General features: G+C 41.7%; 1 protein-coding gene across 2 annotated transcripts in view; it reads left to right on the plus strand.

Moving 5' to 3' along the window:
• Nucleotides 1–18,979, plus strand: part of tcf7l1b (transcription factor 7 like 1b) — a 29,939-nt gene that overhangs the window by 7,202 nt on the left and 3,758 nt on the right. For both annotated transcript variants that reach the window (XM_067521344.1, XM_067521345.1), the window contains exons 4-7: nucleotides 10,851–10,934; nucleotides 17,630–17,765; nucleotides 17,904–18,006; nucleotides 18,517–18,600. In XM_067521344.1, the coding sequence (XP_067377445.1) occupies nucleotides 10,851–10,934; nucleotides 17,630–17,765; nucleotides 17,904–18,006; nucleotides 18,517–18,600 (407 nt within the window). The remainder of the gene's footprint in view (nucleotides 1–10,850; nucleotides 10,935–17,629; nucleotides 17,766–17,903; nucleotides 18,007–18,516; nucleotides 18,601–18,979) is intronic.

Genomic DNA, 18,979 nt, shown 5'->3' on the forward strand with positions numbered 1-18,979 from the left:
TGGGCCGGCTTCCAGACCTTGAGGCTCCCACTTATCTGAGGGATTCTGTCTCCCACAGAGCTCAGCTCCTCTGCTGTATACCGCAATGCCTCGCCATTCCCTTACAGTCACAGACCAATCAGCAAACAGCAGGGGGCTATCAGATCATGCACATAGCATCAGTACTACTGAGATTTGTATCGTGCTTCGCTTCAGTTCACGTACAGGGCAAAGAAATGCTCTCTGCCTGCACAGGGTCTGTTAAAGGCCATGTCATGCAGTATGTGTGTGTAGTACCAATGAGGTTGTAGTGGACATACTAAATAAAGAAGTGGATGGATATCCGTCCAGGACGAGGTTAGTTGACAGTGAGCAGAGCAGCTGTTCTTCTTGTTGAAGTTATAAATCAGTTTGGCTGCCTCCCACTGAGTTGGTCCCTTGAATGGTGAAGTTGGGACGGCTGGTGCGGCTCATGTCCACCTGCATATATGTGCAGCCTACTGCACACATCCCTCAACCGGTTGTTGGGTAACTGGGTTACCCATAACTGTAAATGATTACTTTACTGATCACCACTGATCACCATTGATTATTGATAACCATTTTTTCTTTTCCTTTCTCATATGTTTTGTAGCATGAATCTTTCTTTCCCTTCATAATATGGCATTTTAAAGATAAGAGTTACATTCTAAACACACTATACACTTACACTTGTAGCTGATTATGTAAATAATGAGACCAACACTAATCTGAATTTATCTCTGGTTGTTAAAACACAAATAGTGTATGCTTGACTAAGGGAGTAACTGGGAATCTTCTGTCTTGTCATATATGTCAGTATGTTGTTACTTTTACTGTACGTTTGTCTTAAATAAAAGGAGAACAGGTTTACATAGGTAGAGTTTATAAGATGTTGCATATATCTAACATAACAATTTGTTTAACAAGTACTTTTGGTAGTGAAATCAGATACCTGTTTCTTTTATATTCAGCAAAAGAGGCTTTTCTTTTTCCTATAATGTGTTTTTTGTCAAAAAGCTTGCCATATTTGTGTTTGTTACTTTAAATAAATCAAGATAAAATTATTTAGATTCGTATTGACAATATTTTGATAAACAGGTACTGCTTCAAAGCAACCGCCATCATCACATATTGTCAGATATTATAAATATAAGTAAAACTTTCCCATGAGATCAGGCTGTTTGTCCTAATATTGATAATAAATTAACCTCTGCATGCTCCTTGCTTCCTCTAGTTACACTCATAAACCAATTATACTTGTTAAGAAGTCACAATGTTCTGCACAGCATCAAATCTGATTAAAGCCAAGTAAAGGCACAAGTCATCTAAAAACGAGTGGCCTCTGTATCTCAGCTCAGACTTGTGGATCTGGAGAGAATAAGCAGCAGAAGATGCAGAAGCTTCTGACTGAGTGGTATTTTCACAGTCCTAGACCACAGGATATCACTTTTTTTCTGACCTTATCTGTTCAATTTAAAATTATGTTCTTGAGAAGTTATGAGTAATGGCTGTGGTTAAGGGCCTTGTGCTCCCTAAACACAAGACACTCTTTAGTGATAGCGGGATTCCCCTGGGTCTGCCTCAGATGATCAGCATAATTGCTTGTCTTTGTCCGTTGATTTTATAATTTTATCATGTTGGTCTTTCAGGTTGTCCTTTTTCTGGGAAGTAAATAGAGCATCAGATGATAATGCAGGTAGCACTGTTGGATGGCAGATATGCACCTCTGCTGACGTAATCCCTCATCCAATTACAGGGTCTAGATACCAAAGCCCTACAAATGGGTCTGACTTATTTGCCTCAAATTTTGAGTTGCTACATTAGGAAAAAAAGAATTAATCAGCCCTATATGACATGGAATAGGCCAAGGAGCCCTTTTGTTTGATTTGTACATGGGTTGGAGGGGCTGGCTATTGGAAATCCCTGAAGCAGGCTTTAGGGGCAGGTTTGATTCTCGTGTGAAATGGGAAGGCTCTAAAGCTCTCGGCTGACTTGACTGGGGCTGTATGGGTGTGTTGGCAGGGGGAGCGCCGGTCATGAATAGGGTCTTTGACTACCTCAGACTTGCCCTGAAAGGCAGGACAAAGACCCTAGGGCAACGGCTTAGAGCCTCACAGCTGAGCTACAGAATGCTTGGCCCAGTCTTCCTCCCTCTTTGCCTGATTTAAATACTACAGTGGCTTTCAGCATTCTGGCGGCGGAGGCATGCATTCACCGTGGCACATTTACCATCAAGTTTTCTCTCTATTTTTGTTTACATTGTACTATTGGCGGAGCTGTTTACGTAATCCACTGTATTGAATCCTTTATAGATGCTTGTGAATATGCATCACTGACTCACCTAAAACTGCCTCAACATAACCTTCATGTTGTTTGCATTAAGAAGAATTAATTTTGCTACAGACTAACTGCTGATGTACTGTATGATGTATTTTCACAACTCTCGTGTCAATCTTTAATTATGGAGCATTTTTGCTTATCACTGTGCAAGATTGCGATATTGGCAAGCAAACAAGATGAGCGTTAGTGCTCACTTCTGATTGCTTGATTATTTTTGACAGATCTGTGCAACTCTTTAGCTTCGAGGTTTGTAGCAACAGAATAAAAAGCCATAAATCTTTTCTGCAGAGTTAATGGGGTTATTTGAGTCGTGTCCAGACACTCTCTCCCCACATAGTGTCTAGTTTCAGATGTCACTCAGAGCTTTGTTTGCCCCCCAGGGTGAAGGGTTAGAGGTCAAGGTTCAGGGCCAGTTGGCTGAGTAGCCACAAAAGCCCAGGCCTCCCCTCAGCACATCCGATCCCTTCTTCCACACAAGCCTCCAGCCACAATCTAGGGATCAGTTTGCAACATTTATCTTTTCTCATTATAACCTACAATTAATTTTCACTCATGTCAAGGGTGGAATTATAAGGGTGGTCTTCACAGCTTCACAATGAGCTCATAAAAGATTTTAGGCTTGAAACTTTAATTTTTTCTTAGTGGAAAGTTTTACAAAGTTTCAGTTACAGTTCTTGTTTTAGATGTTTTCTTTTTTGCTTCTGGTGTGTTGGTCCATTATCACAAAGAAAACAGCCTTTAATTTGCATTAAATGTATAATTTGCAAATTTATAGTGCTACAAACTCAGCAAAATCTCACACCGACTTGTAAAAAAAAAACACCTCAGAAACTTTGTGAGCCCACAGCCTCACCCTCATCAGCCCCCACCCACAATCTCAACTTTTCTCCTTGTCCCCCTACCACCATCGCCACCACCCAAACATGTCCTCCAGCCAGGTTTATTATGCCGTTTCACGCAGACCAAAATTGCAGCTGCATGGAGAACAATCTGGAGCACATTAGCTCAGGCGCTGTGATTTATAAATTGTTTCTCAGGCCATAAATCCCTGCTGTAATTGTGCATAAGCACCCCTCTCTTTCTCCAGTCACTCCCCCTTCGTTCTCTCTTTCTCTCGCTCCTTCTCTCTCTCTGTCTCTCTATCTATCGCTGAGCAGCTTACAGTTCTAGGGTTAACACTTAATTGTTAGCAGAAGCGTGCAGTTTGGTTTGAGTTGAAGTTTGTTGGATTGTGACGCACAATTGGGGCTCACAAAAACAGCTTTTCATTAAAGATAAACTTGCCTAAATGATTTGCTGTTCTTAAACCTTTTCTGTTGTGTGGTGTGAACAAAATTTTGACCTCAGCTTCATGTTACTGTTCATGCTCTGCATTCCTGAATACTGTGTAATTGTAAGGGGCCTCTCCTAAATCCCATCCCTGGGAATCTGATATTTACAGCAGCCCCTGATCGTAATCACCTTGCCATTCTCATTAGATTGTATTGAAACTGAAAGATAGCAGCAGCTGTATATATTTTTTTAAATCGCATGTCCAGCATTGAGTTCTCAGTGATCTGGTTAATATTGTGAAGACATTTTTGAGCAATTCGAGCTGTGTTAAACAGCCTTTATTAGTGTGTTAGTTCCTCGAAATCTTCTCTATTCTTAAAATGGCTGTGAAGCCTTTTGTTTAAATTTCAACTCCTTTGTATTGTTTTCAAGAGACCTGATGAACCTTGAAGTGGTAAGAGACCTCCTGATCCAACTTCATGTTTTTCTCTCCAATCCAAGAAAACCATTATGTTCTAACTTAAAACAAAAAAAAGTATTCTTTGCAAAGTTTCAGACATGTAAGAGGAGGGAATGAATGTGGACATGAATTTAATTTATAGCCATGCCCATCACCAGATCATGATTTAGCACTCAATATCACAACACACAGCATGATGAAAATGAAGCCTCTAGATTGCAGAGGAATGACTTTTACAAAATAAAAACGCATTGGCGATGATCCAGACCTCCCTGCAGTTTGCTGACAATACGCATAACTAATCCTGGGGAATTTCATGGTAGTAAGTTGTGCGCTGTGTCGCACACTGTAAAAGTCTGAAGCCACTTTTAAACACATTTTCTTATGCAATATGATCTTGTGTAAAATTGCCAAGCTTTATTTGTGAAATAAGATTATTTCTACTCCCCCAAATGATAATTCTTGGCTGATTTGAAATCTACTAAAACTATTACATTTAAAACTTTTCTTTCATTTTACACATCTATACTAAAAAAAAAGCTTTAATAAGTGATCTGAGTTTTATTTCTAACACTACCTCTGTGTCCCTTGCGACACAGGACCTGATGTGGAGGCATACCTTTGGTGTGTGAGTTTGTCGCCATGAGTTTGAGGCATATAGATCTGGAGGGGAAGGTGGTGGTGGAGACAGTGAGTGAGTGGGCTTAGCAGTGGGGTGATAGGGATGTCAGGTAGTAAAAACTGAGATGAGGCAGGGCACAAGACTCTGCGGGGCCTGGAGATTTGCGCCTGCACTCGGAGAGCAAACATTGGAGGCATCTGCAGGCAGCTGTGCGTGTGTGTGTTTGAGTGTATGTGAGTGAGTGTGTGTGTGTGTGTGTGTGTGTGTGTGTGTGTGTGTGGTGGGGGGACGCTGCTGCTGCTCAGGACAGGGGGGGTGTTGGTGTGAAGCCGGGTGGTGGTGAAGGGGGGTGGGGGGTGGACTTGCAGAGTGAACACAATCAGCCCTCTGTTTTCATAAGACTTGTGGTATGTGAGAGCAGAAACAAATGTGTTTAATTTAGGTTCTCTTTTTCTTTCTCCTGCCTCCTCCACTACACCCACTTATGCCCACCTCAGTTTTTTGACTTTTTCCCTTCAAGATGCTTGCTTGCCTCCCCTGCTTGTGTCAGCTGCTCTTAGGAAATTTGAAAAAAAAAAAAAAATAAGAAAACAACAAAAAACAATCAGGCCCTGTGCCCTCACAGAGAAATTGATGCACTTTTAGCAGACCTACTCAAATTTATCCTTAGAGGGTGGGAGTAAATATTTATCTACAATTTATGGAAAAAAGAAGTGAAACAAGATTATTTTTATGTCTTCACCCAGAGTTTGGAGTGATTACTGTGCTGTGGTATTTGCCCTGTTCAGTGCGAGGGGTGCATGCTGGACTTATTATTGCCTCCTAAATGCCTTGGCAGGAAGCAGTGTATTATATTGGTAACTCATGCTGTCTCCAGTCAATTTGTGTTTGGTCATAAATGAAAAATTCAGTTCACACTTGTGTGTCATTGGCGTAGACTTGGACACACACACCTACACTTACACACACATTTGAATTTCTAAGTCAAGCTTTACTGTAAACATTCACCCAACCACTGGTAACCACCTCATTCTCTGGAGTTAATTATACAGATGTTTACTGCTGTGAATTTCAATGAAATGAGGCTACACCCCAAGCAATAAAAAGCTGTGTTACTGTGCGGGTGGACAAACAATGCCACAGGACATGAAAAGGAAGGACATCTGTGACATTTGAGGTATAGCGTGACATCAGATCACACTGACATTAAGCTGAGCAGTCTGTGACAATTGAAAGAAGATCTCACAGGTATTACAAACTACACATGTGACTTCCCATAATTGACTTGAATAGCTTTGCACCCTCTTCTCTATCTTTATGAGACGGTCTTGCTCTTACCAGATGCATAATTATTTTCTTGTGTGTCTAATTATGGAGTGAGTTTTATGTAACCTGCTGTGCTCTCTTACAGAATTACTCACTTACTCCTACATTTAACATTACTTCTTTTAACCGTGTCTCATAAAAAGTACCTAAAATTCAGTTAGATAAATTAAGAACAATGGAAGCTCATTCCAACACCCATGTGAGCTCTGTGGCACAACTGTTGATGCAGGAAGCAATAACTCAAGATCATGTCATGAAAAAGGAAGAAAAAAGAAACCTTGAAACAAATATTGCTTGACTTGCAAAAATGCAAACCCCTGCTGAAGCTTATTCACTAGGATAGAATGTCAAAGAGGGGGGAGTGTTATCTTGGCCTTATATTCTGTTTAACTTGCTTTACTACTAAAACAGCACTGAATCCATTCTTTTTAAATAGTTTTGGCCTTGTACATAATAAGCATAAAGCAGCCACTCACTATTTTAGTCGAATCTGGGAAATTGCTTGTTCAAAAGTTATACCTTTCTCCCTTGAATGCCATCCATAATGTTACAACACAAGTTGTTTATTCTCAATTAGAACAATACATTACTACATTGACAGAAGATTTAACACTGCGTCCTCTAGTGAAATTGTGGGCATGCTACATCTAGACGTAGATGGAACTACAGTCACAGTGTGTGTGTCCATCTTGGAAAAGCCTTGACGCTGCTGGTTAGGACCTCCCTTGCGCTGCCTCCCCTCTTCACTCTTCTCTCTCCCTCTTTTGCACTAATAGTTCTTTTGTGTACAAGAGCATGTTAAGAGGCCAATGAGCCTGGCCTTAATAGGGCATGTTTCCATAGAAACCACAGCACTCTGGATGTCCGACCTTTAACCCTGTTTTTTTTGCCGGCTGTGAATAAAAGTGCAGGACGATCAACCAGGTCACAATAGAGGCCCAGCAAACGGAGGGAGTGCCCCTGTCATGGTCACTTAACTTCATTCCTCTATGGGCTAATGGACACTTCAAATGTGGAAGCCATTAGCAGGATGCTACCTCCACTGCAGCTCCATGGGCCTTCCAGGGTTAATATAATGTAAACAGAGACACTGGATTGCATCTTCTTCAACTAATCAGCTCAAAGGGACCAATAGTTGCTCTTGTAGTTTATTACTTGTGTTAGATGTTTGCAGTATCTTCATAATTAAATGATCAATAACTTTCCCCCTGATCAATCTATGTACTTTATAACAGGACATGGTCCCCATTCAGAAAATCGTGCAAAGGTCCAGCAATGTGTGTTGCTGTGTGTTATCTGACCAGCTAAGCCGCTTGTCGTTTCCCCATCAATTACACGGTAATTAGCACACTGGTTGCTGAGGTTTGCTTAAGAATTGTCACTGTAATTGCCTAATGTTGACAAACAATAAGCATTAAAAGTCAGGGCAAGGGCTCCTTATCACACTGTCTTTGTCCTGAAAGCCTTTAATTGTGTTTCATGCATAGATCAGGTTGAAATATCAATGGCTCTGCATGAGCAGGTGATATCAGAAAAGCAAACCAGGGAGGGACTGTTGTGTAGGGGGCCTGACAGAGCTATTGTCTGAAGTTGCTGTTCGTATGGGCAGAGGATGGTAATTAACACCTCATCCCAACAGCAAGCTGTGTGGCCCATTTGTTTTTGGTTGGGGGGTAAAAGAAAACAATGGGGAGGGGTTCTCCACACAGTAGGTGATTGACATTATCTTCTGGAGCCATCCATGGAGGCATTCCTGTTGCTCCATTATTCCAGGTTTGCTTTGCCCAACCTGTGGTGAATAATGCTACACATTCACTTTTAACTGAGCAGACTTAAACCAATTTTACTCAATCCAACTGTAATGACATATAATCCATCATAGATAGCCATAGAAAATTGGCAGATCTCCTAGAACATACGTTTGATGGCTAATTATTTTAGACATTAGAGTTATTATCATTTTTGACTTTACTATTTGTCTGATTGACAGTCATTATGACTTCTCAGCTTAGCCCAGAAGTTGTTAGCAAAGTTTGGAATTTTTTTCTGTCCCCTTGGCAGAGTGTCTGACTTAGTTTGACAGCAAATGTCCAGACATCTGTCTCTTCTCTGTACTCTGATGTTGGCCTGCAGTATGGCACCACACACTTCAGAGATGACAAAGACTCTTGGCCGTGTTTTCCTCTGCTCTGTGAGAGCGATGTAACAATTAGAACCCATCTCTGGCAGGCCACATGCCCCAGAGCATATGCTGTATTCTCTGTGTTCAAAAAAACCAAAGGGCTCCAGTGCAGCTTTTTGGAAATTTCAGTGGCATCACTGCCACCTTTGTCGCATCTGGGTCCTGTAAAAGTAGCACATTCTACTGATGTCTATTCTGAGTGTTGGAGGCAGCAGGAAGGTTGGAAGACAATTAGAGAGCTACAAAAATGGATCAGCTATGCTTCACTTTAGTTACACATTTCTTTCAGTACTCTGTCCGAGTCTATTTACCACAGCTTCCAGCTCCCAGGGTGTAACACACATTGCAATGGGCCCCGACCATATGTCCGTATTTGTTTCTAATAAAATAAGGGCATGTGTGAAGCATAACTACATGCCTTGCAGTAAAATAGCTATGGGTTTATATTCGGTTTCCTTTTTAACATTTAACTTCACTTAAGCCATGTCATAAGTATTTGAATACTGTATTTTAAACTGTGACTTTCGTTGTGTTTTTTCACTGTAACACTGAGAAAGTTTTTGCTGAGCACTGTGGCCCTCAATTCTTTGCTTTTTGTTTCCTGAAACAACTAACAGACCTGAACACCCTCCCTCCCTCTCTCCCTCTCATGTGTTAGTGAGTAGTGTGCTGCTCTAGGCTGGACTGGAGCTAATGTGACAGTGTGTGGCTAGCATTACCTGGCTGGATGTTTCAGGGAGTGCGTGAACAGTTTCTCCATAGGGCATACTGGCAATTAAAAGAAAAGTAGGCGCTCCGAAAGAAAAGTGCCTGGGGGCATGTTCCTCAGTCCTGGCAGAAGCTGTCAAATAAGGGATGGATTGGGTGGGAGAACCAGGGTGGGCACGGCCTGGCTAGACCAAACGCTCACAATAGTGCTTGTTTCATTTGTGGAAGAACTCATGATTGACATAGATTAGACAGAGAATACTGCATTGTTTTGGATTTTCTCTCCAGAGAGTAGCATTCATTAGGCACCATGCACACAGCAGAGTAAAGTTTCAATAGGGAGCTAGCAGCCTTTAAAAGCAACTGCCTCCTGACAGTTGTATGGACTTGGGCCCATTAGTTGGAACCTACGATTCAGCCCTGAGCAGTATAGTGAAAATGAAGAGGGCTGATGTCAACTCCAAGAATTTCCCCCCTTTTCGAAGGGAAAAAGGGTCCCCTTCCCCCCGCCTGTGTGCTCTGTTGGACCCCAGCTGTCAGGAAACAATACCCTCTGCCTGCTCTGACAAACTCATTCCTGAAAATATTTTTTCCCCTCCTCTCCCTTTCCCCCTCCTGCTATAATGTCTTTTCCATTTTTAACCCACAGCGATCCAAGCTTCCTTCCTCCTTACAAACTCTAAATGATGAATGAAAGTTTAAAAAAATCAAAACCTGAATGCATGACTGCTTTGCATTGTCATCATTTGTTCTGCACCAACTTTTGAAAAGTAGAAGCTGCTTGTTAATATTCTTGAACTGGTTTGTCATTTTTAAACACTGTCGCATACTAGCTCTTGTCTTTTCATCATCACATTTGTTCTGTGGGTGGACATCAAACTTGTATGATTATAACTATAATAAGTTGTATTCATTGTGGAATGATAACACTGAATGCATGGTGCAGATTTATAGAGTTTATAACCCATAATACACCACAAGGTAACTTAAATAATTCACAAATTTATATATCTGGGCCTGGATGAGCAGCACATATCCCAGCACAAAACCTTTTTAATTAATTTGAAATTGTACCAGGGAGAACATCCACAAGAATGACAAGCTGCTGTATCCGGTATTTAAAACGATTCAAAAACCAGATGGTTAAGCCGTGCTTTTGGAGCTCTGGCTTCATGCTATCTCCATTGCTGGAGGACAAAAAAATATATGCTTAACTTGTTGCACCAAACAGCAAATCACAAAAACCTTTTCTGAGGCGCACAGCTCTTACTTCATGTCAGAAACAATAATAAGACAAAGACAGGTTGTGGAAATCTTTGGGACAAGTTAGAAGAAAAGAGAAAAACCGAAAACTTGCATAACACTTTATGAAAACTTTGATACATTTGTCAAAATTAGTGATAAAGAAAAGAGGAGGGACTATGGCCCTGAGGGTCAAAAGGCCGAACCATTGAAGAGCAATAGTCAAGAGTTACCTTTGAGTTCACAGCTCAACCTTTCACTGGTCTATAGATGGGGCTTCCTTCCAGCTGTCTCTTCCCACCCGCTCAGCGATGGGCACCCACAGCTGGCCCCTTGTTTTTCCTTGACAAACAGCAATTTCACAGTCCTCCACCAGTTTGTTGTGTTCACATCGCTCTCCATGCTCTTCCCTGTGCCAGAACTCACTGTCTGACTCCAGCAGCAATGTGGGTCTTGTACAGGCGTCTGCTGAAGATCTCTGTGGGTTTGACACCAGCCAGACCACTTTTGCACACTCTAGAAAAACATGTACTCCCTGTGACTCAGTAATAGCAAAAATCTGAGAGTTGTTTTGCCATTTGGTCTGTATATAGTTTATTTTTTCTTTTTCTAAAATGCTCCCATATCTCGTGTTTTGTGTTTTCTCTGCGGCACGTCTGGTACTGTTGTTTAATTCTGCTTCTTTCTCTTACCCACAGTACCTGCAGATGAAATGGCCTCTTTTGGATGTCCCCGGATCTGCAGCACTAAAAGACTCCCGCTCTCCAACACCAGGACATTTAGTAAGTAAAACCAAACTAAATAACAATTACTATGACAGGATTAAACCCCCTGGCCAAAAAAAAAAAAAAAAAGGAAAACGCAAAATGTTGGTTCAGAGTTAGGATCAACTTTGGAGTGGGCATTTCCTGTTGCATTAATTATTTGCTAGTATTTCAGATTAATGTAGCATGTGTACTCAGATTTCTTGTTGGTATTATTTTAGCGTAGCTTTGAGTGTATGGTGTATTAGAAGGAGCAGCAAGGAAAAAAGTGAATTTTGTGCACCACTGTAGCATTTCTGCCTAACCAAAGTCTCACCTTATTTTGTGAACTAATAATATGCTTCCCTCAGGCTAATTCCTACCAGACATTAACCCAATTACCAACCAAATAATGTGACTTCATTGGGGAAATCAGTTTGACTGCACATCATTATGTGGTCATTCACAATAATTACATTAATGGTGTACATGTAAATCTACTCATTCCCATCCATGTACAACTACCCCCACGACCCCTACAGCACCCGCAGGCCAACTGCTGAACGGTCTGTCTTTACCACAATAACTCCACCATAAATCTCTCAAGTGTGAACTTTCTTGCCATTCCAAAACTTTCCCACACAGGTGTGAAGCAGTTATCATGGTGTCTCATTCTGGTTAGACAATGTGGGGCCTTAGCAGACCTGTTTGCTTTGTGGCTGAGATGAGGGATGTGTGTTCGTGATTGAAAACATTAAATAGATAGAGCATCTATCTACCATCTGACCTGGTGGATAGTATCTGGGCGCTTCTGGTTCAGGAAGTAACGTTAAGCAGTTTGTGGAGCCAAAACCCCCTGTCGTTGCACCAAAATAAAAAGACGTGTTGGGACAGTCCCTTGACCTTACATATCCTGGCTAGACATGCTTGTTAAGTTTGTGGTTGATTCACTGAATCCCATAATCGCAGCAATGCACATGACAATGTCTTCATTGAGTTCAGTCAATGGGAGGTTGTTTTGAAGGGGACAGAGTTTGCTCATGGGAATACAGGACTGACTTAAGTCTCAATGGAACCCAATTAAAGATATTTTATTAGAAGACATGCTGACCTGTTATTGACCCTGTTGGCTTTTCCTGGAGACACTACAGCTGTTGTGTGAAGCAGTTGTTGCGTCAAACTGATTTCATTTTATTTAACCAGTGTTTAACTTTATGAAATGTGTGAATCCACATTGTAGTCAAAACAATGCGTGCAGTAATAGCAACCACATTTAAAGCAAATGAAAGCACCTTGACTGAGGTTGAGTTCACTGTTTGAATTGTTTCTTTTCTGTCCCTCGTTGGTTGCTTTTCATGTGGCTCTGTGTTGCTTGGCCTTCATTTCTTTGAACGTCATTAAACCAGAAAAGTCAATACAGAAAGAAGAAACACTGTAGAAAAAAAAAAACTTAAGGGATCAAATTGTTTTCTGGCAGGAATGTTCTGGCAGAATCTCATTGTGTGAATAACACATAGCCTTCACTTTTGTGCACTTAAATATGTAATTTCCAGAAGTTTGGAACATTTGTTTCTTTGCTAAATGCTTTTACATGCACTTTAAATGTTTTCCTATCTGTTCATAGGAAACTGTATGTAGTCTTCTGTGCATGTTTTTAAACATGCTTTTTTAAGACTTGATTTCAGAAGTTGATTGTTTTAAGAAAGATTAAACATACTAGTAATTATAGTAATGCATTTTATAAGTTTTATTGCTATTAAAGGCATGAGATAACTTAATTCCTTCAAAGTCATGTAACACTTTCATTTTGCAGCAGTTAAAACGTTCAGGAAGTTCACTGGAAGTGTAATAGCTTTCATTATGTGGAATAAAAGAGGAAGTCGCTTGCTTGATCCAGTGACCTGTTACCAGTAGGTCATTTTATATGGTGGGAAGCTCTTCTCCTATGTATAGCATAGCTTGGGCACAGAGGATAGGAAGTGAAACACCCTACTGTGCCCTTACCCCCCTACTCTGGGCCAGGATCCCACATGCGCCTCTGGTGTGCTGCTGCTGACAGGGAGCCAGGCTGATTATGTGCTCATTACTCCAGCCGAGGAGAGAGAGAGGGAGAGTGGGAGGGGAGCAGCAGGCTGCCTCCCCAGGCCTGCAGGCTCCCTAGGCCCCAAAACTACACTAATGAGAGCAGGGGGAGCGGATGGGCACACACTGGGGGCCAGGGATTACTGCCCAGGGCCAAAAGGAACCAGCAAGAGAGACCCAAGGAGAGGCGGGGACTCCTGAATCAGACCTGTACTCCTGCAGTCACTTAAATCACATGGTTTTATTTTCATGATGGACCGGCATGGGTCGGAATATCTCTGTGCTTGTAGGCACATGCATATCTTATATTTCATATGCATGTCAGCTATGCATAATGATGGTTTAATGTTAAAAGTTTTTGCAGTGGATTAGTAGAAGCACCTGCTCAGTCAGGTGCCTTTGCTGACTTATATCCAGTGCTGATATTTTGATCAATGCCATTGTTGTTGCTGAGCTCTAATTGCTTTGACATTTCTGCTAATTTTAGCAGTCTGGAGCAAAAGCAGATGATGTAAAATCTGAAAGAAATCTGTCTGCACAGTGGATTCAAAAAGTCCAGGAAAACATCAGCCTGTCACTGTGCAGATTGGGTCCAGAAGGCCTGTATGCTAATCGGAGCCTACTCTGGCCTGAGATCCTCAATTATTCAACAGACAGGTTTGTTTAGCATTCAGATGGTATTACTTTTGGTAGGAATGGTGTTAGTGGTAGTGCAGGGGTGGGAGGACTGGTAAAAAGGGAACAAGCTTTTCTATGAGCATAACATTCCCCACCATGCATGCACACACACATACACACACACATACTGCACCCCAAAACCCCCATATCAGAGGGCTGCCTCCTTATGAATAAAACATCAAAAGCACTGCAGGGGCAGGTGATGCAGTATGGGGATATTGTCAGCTCATCAGTAGTGGCCAAGCTGGACAAGGAAGGAGAGGAGAGGAAAGGAGGAAGGAAGTAAAGGGGGCGCAGACGTCTGAATTATCTGCATCTCATACTCATTTTCCACAATATACCAATTCACAGTCATTAACACTGTGCTAATGATGATGTCATGGCTGCATACTTAGCTCACTGAGGTCTTTCAGTCTCTTGCAGTAATTTGTCCATAAGGCCTGTTCTCTGTGTCATTACAGACTACACTGACTACTACTGTTATGCTGGATTAGAATGGGCTGTGAGTCTAATGACGCAGAACTGACCAGTTTGTCAGTCCCCCAGGTACTTATCAGATCCCAGTGCAGGCAGTGTTCAAATATGGGATGATCTTCACTTGACAGGGACACTAGAATTGCCCTCTTTGTTTAAATATTGTATTAGTGTCTAGAGGAATCAAGGCAGCGAGTGACTTGCTCCTGTCAGCATGTCATAAGTCACTTAGTCATTGAATTGTTTAAGTGAATTGAAGTGGCGAGGTCTAGAGCAGCATTCCAGAGATGTTACCCATCTCCCTTCGTGTGTCTGGTGAAATTTTCAGCTCTCGCTACTGCACAACAGTTTAAGTAGAGATATTAACTCAAAATATGCCATTTATTTCTCTCACAGCGATACATATACTTGCTTTTGACACATCTTCTTTTAACAGACCTTTGACTGGGAGTCCGGTGAGATTTTTCTCGTTTTGCATTAGGCAGTGAACAACCGGGATCCATCATGAAATCAAAGGCTTTGGGAGGACTGAGCTGAATACTGATCTGAGGTCTGCAGTCCTGCTGGGCCACTGCAGAGACAAGATCCTCTTCAGAAATGGAATAAGGAACCGGTGCTTTGATTCCTATCAAACTCTGAAACCAACAGATGCAGAAACATAGAATGTGAAAGTGAAAACACTGTTTATTAGCGGCAGATTTTGTGTCCATATATGCTGCGCTGATTTTGCTAGTCCTACCAATTTATTTAATGCAGCAAGACGACACAGCTCTGCGCTGTATTGTTTTAACCTTGAGTATTAATGCTAATGACCTTTTCAGAGGCAATGACCAGATGTGAAGCACACGTCGGTGATGAATGGCATAGTTTTTGGAGAGGTTGATTTTAAAGACATACGACACGGCCGGTCCCCTCTCGTGTCTGCTTCCTGTTGGCGTTGACAAACAAAGGCTTGGATTTCTCAGCATGCCAGGCATTCTTTTCACCCTGTCTTTCCTAGAGTTTTGAAAGGCCTCTGAGCCTCCCACCCAGAACTGCAGAGCATAAAGACACACAAAGCTGCAGGGTTATTCAGTTTGTTCTAAGCTCTCTTCCCCATCGGCTGTTTGCCTAGTAATTCAATTCAGATGTGCACGATCCAAAAACATGTTTGCTTGAATGAAATCCACCCCTCCACCCACATTGACCAAGGACTGTGCTTTTCTTAGCACCGTTCCAAGTTGGACAGCCAAGAAAGGTACTGCCACCTCTGCCTTTTCAGCTTCAAACCCTCTTAAGAGACAGATATCTTTTCTCTGCACCAGCTCAGCAACTTCTTGTGTTTTTTTTTCTTTCCCTGTTACTATGTCCAACGACTCCAGGACCATTTCTGGGTGTCTGTACTTGCTAGCTGAGAGTTATGCACAACTGTAGACCTGTTTCCAACATGCACGTCTATGACTATGGTTTCTGTCGATGTAGATAACATCTGGTTCCACGTTGTTCTTTATCTGTCCTATCTACTAGATGTTGTTTATGTTTAAAACACAGCTCATGTTCCTTGTGGTTTCGTTATTACACTACACTTGTGGATCATGAAACCAGACATACGAAGACACGGGCTGGAGGAATATTGCCTCTACACATAAAGCAAATGAAAGAAGGCATTGATACTTTTGTGTTTAGTTTTAGGCCATGATTGAGGCATTACAAAGCCACATTTTATGCTCTAAGAGCTCTGGAGAGCTTAATTAATTTAAATTTGTTTGAAAAATTATGTTACTTTTTATTTATTTAATTTAAAAATGTTCTGACCTAAATAGACACATTTGTTGGACCTAAGTATTTTTGTCCCTAACAGCGGAACACTGGCAGGATACACGTCACCATGGTTTTGCATATGATGAACCAAGTTTTTCCATTTTTCTCCACATTTTGTTGGGCTGTTGAACTGAAAGACAGCCTGTAGTTTAAAGTAGTGCCTTCAAACTTAGAAATATGTTTAGAGCACACGATTGGTGTATTCCAGGATATGAATAATTAAAGTGCATCATTTCAAATTCTCACTGAACTCCTTCCCAAAATGTGTTGGCACCCAGGTCTGGAGGTCTCACCCAGCCTTCACAATATATGGAAAATTCAGGCATATTGTACATGAAGTAGAACAACAAAGCACAACTCAAATATACATGACATGTGGGACCTGGGATTTCAACTCAGCAAGTCAACACTATTTCTGCCATGAAGATTTATCAAAGCCTTTTCTGTGTTGTGTGAAAATCAGCTCCCTGCACATCATGTTTTGCACTGACCTCAGGTGCTCTAAGTCTGGAGAAACCAAGAAAGTGATCTTATTATAGCCATGTGTAACACCAGTAAATATTTTCCTCACTCCACGTAGCATTAGCAGAATCAAAGTGCGCTTCAGACATGGGAGAAACCAGCTTGCTAAACATTTAAAAGGAGGAAAAGGCTGGACCTTCCTTAAAAAAAACATTGCAGAAAAAAATTAAGATCTGGAACAATTCTAAGCAGCGTGAAGCAGGAGAGTGTACAGAAGGCTCAATGCAAACCTTGTTCCCTAGCAGACCACGCTGGAGAGAGACGAGAGGCTGAGGAGGGGGTGGGTAGGGATATTGAAGAAAGGATTGCCTGGATGAACAAGACTCCTTTCTCCCCCCTCCACCCCTTGACCCTCCCATGTGACAAGTTGAGCCAACAAGTGCTCTATTCAGCCAGGAAGCCAGGGGAAATGACTGCAAGGCTGAGCACTACCTAATGAAACTAGAGACCCTAGTTATTATTGTTGTTTTTATTATCCTTGCCGTATTCATAATGATGACCAGATCTCGATTTTTCCATGAAGTTTGGTTGAAAGAAGTGAAAGATCCACAGTCCACGTTACAGGGAGCCTCATCCTGGGACATCCTGTTCTTCATCACTTCTCTTAAGTTATACACAGTTTGTAGTGTTTCTTAACATTAGGGTCAGCTGTAATATAACATTGCAGTGTAATCCACCCATGGGTGTCAACTTATTCCAATCAAATCGCCGCTGTCAGACAGAGTGGGGGATGATGTCTCCATCTGTTTATGGGCTATGTTTACCTTGGCTTGATTGTGTTTGTTTGTGGTTTGCTGGTGTGCCTTTTGGCCTCAGGTGGCACTGTTGTTTCTCTTGTTGGACTGAACAAACAGTTATCTCCTTAGCTAAATGATCATAATGGTTTTGGCATGTGTGCAAGCCTTTTACTGATCTTTGGTGCTGGTCCAGATTTCATCACAGGGCCGGTCACAAGTACAGGGTGGGATGTTTACAGAGGAGGGCATTCATGCATTTCTTTTGAACAATTACAAACCATGTACCTTTACAGTACGGAATAATGATCTGCCTGTTGTAGCTAAAAGCATAGTACCTGTGATACCTACTCACTCTGCACTCACTCGTATTTATGACATCATTTGCACACTGGTCACCTCCTTCTTATAATTTCTTTGTGCTTTCTCTTTTTTCATCAAAAGTCCAATAAAGTCCCAGTGGTGCAGCATGCCCACCATGTTCACCCACTGACACCCCTCATCACCTATAGCAATGAACACTTCTCCCCCGGCACGCCACCGTCACACCTCTCTCCAGAGATCCTTGACCCAAAGACAGGTAATGTGTTATCGACGGATGTTGATCACTTCACTGTAGCGCTTATTTAAATTGATATTCCACATGAAATCTGTCAGTAATTGTAAGAATGTGGCTATAAATCTGTGGCTTTGTCTCTTTTCCAATCTGCACACATAGGTATTCCTCGGACACCTCACCCGTCAGAACTGTCTCCATACTACCCCCTGTCTCCTGGAGCTGTTGGTTCGATTGCACACCCTCTGGGCTGGCTCATGCCACAGTAAGTTCCATTTATTGTCAGCTCTCTACACACACAGGTAAAAAGTGCGTACAATTTATATATCAGAAATAAGGTTCATCTGCTCTCACAAATAATTTGCCTTAGCGATATCTCACATCTTTTTTTCCGATTGTTTACATTTACACCAATAATGAACTAAGCACTGAAGCTAGCAAATTAACTTTGTTGCCTCGGTAACCGACTTCAGTCTAATGCTTGTAATGAGTTAAAAAAAGAAAGCCAAACTATTTTTTTGGGTTCAGACTCAAGAGTCTTCTGCTATGCTTCTTTTTCAAAAATGAATTTACAACATTTTAGTTTACAGAGAGAGTGCTATGAACATTTATGGCTTTAGCTGCGGGTCTCATATTGAATTGCAGTGTTGCTGTTCCACAAGCAGGCGATTTGAGTTGATGAGTGGAGGATTAGTACTGGTAGGTTGGGTGTCAGCAGTGTTTGATCCTCCTCACACTGGAGCTTTCACTCACTCTGTCTCCCTCTGTCTTTCAGGCAGGGTCAGCCCATGTACTCCATCCCTCCAGGGGGATTCCGTCACCCCTATCCAGCGCTAGCAATGAATGCATCCATGTCCAGGTGAGCAGATCACGTTCAGCAACACCCCCTATTTCCCAAAGGGTGATATTCAATATCTGCTGCTTCTTTTGACATGCTGTAATCACATTTCGCCTGCTTTACTAGTCTTTTTTAGACCACAGGTAAAATAAATGTGTGGTGTGCAGTTGTAGGCATTGTTAGGCTTTTAAAGAAATTGCCTAAATCTTGTTTTAGCAGTTGATTATTATGTCATAACAATAATGAATCAAATGAGTTACTTCCACATCTGATAAAACACAGTCAAATCACGGACAGCCGGCGGTGTCACAACCACAAAGGGATATAAGGTCTAAGTCTATTACAGACAAGTTCTGCTTCTTAAATAGAGAAGCTTATTGTTGGCATTCAACACTGCTCT

The sequence above is a fragment of the Channa argus genome, chromosome 11, assembly GCF_033026475.1.
Source record: "Channa argus isolate prfri chromosome 11, Channa argus male v1.0, whole genome shotgun sequence".
Lineage (NCBI taxonomy): Eukaryota > Metazoa > Chordata > Actinopteri > Anabantiformes > Channidae > Channa > Channa argus.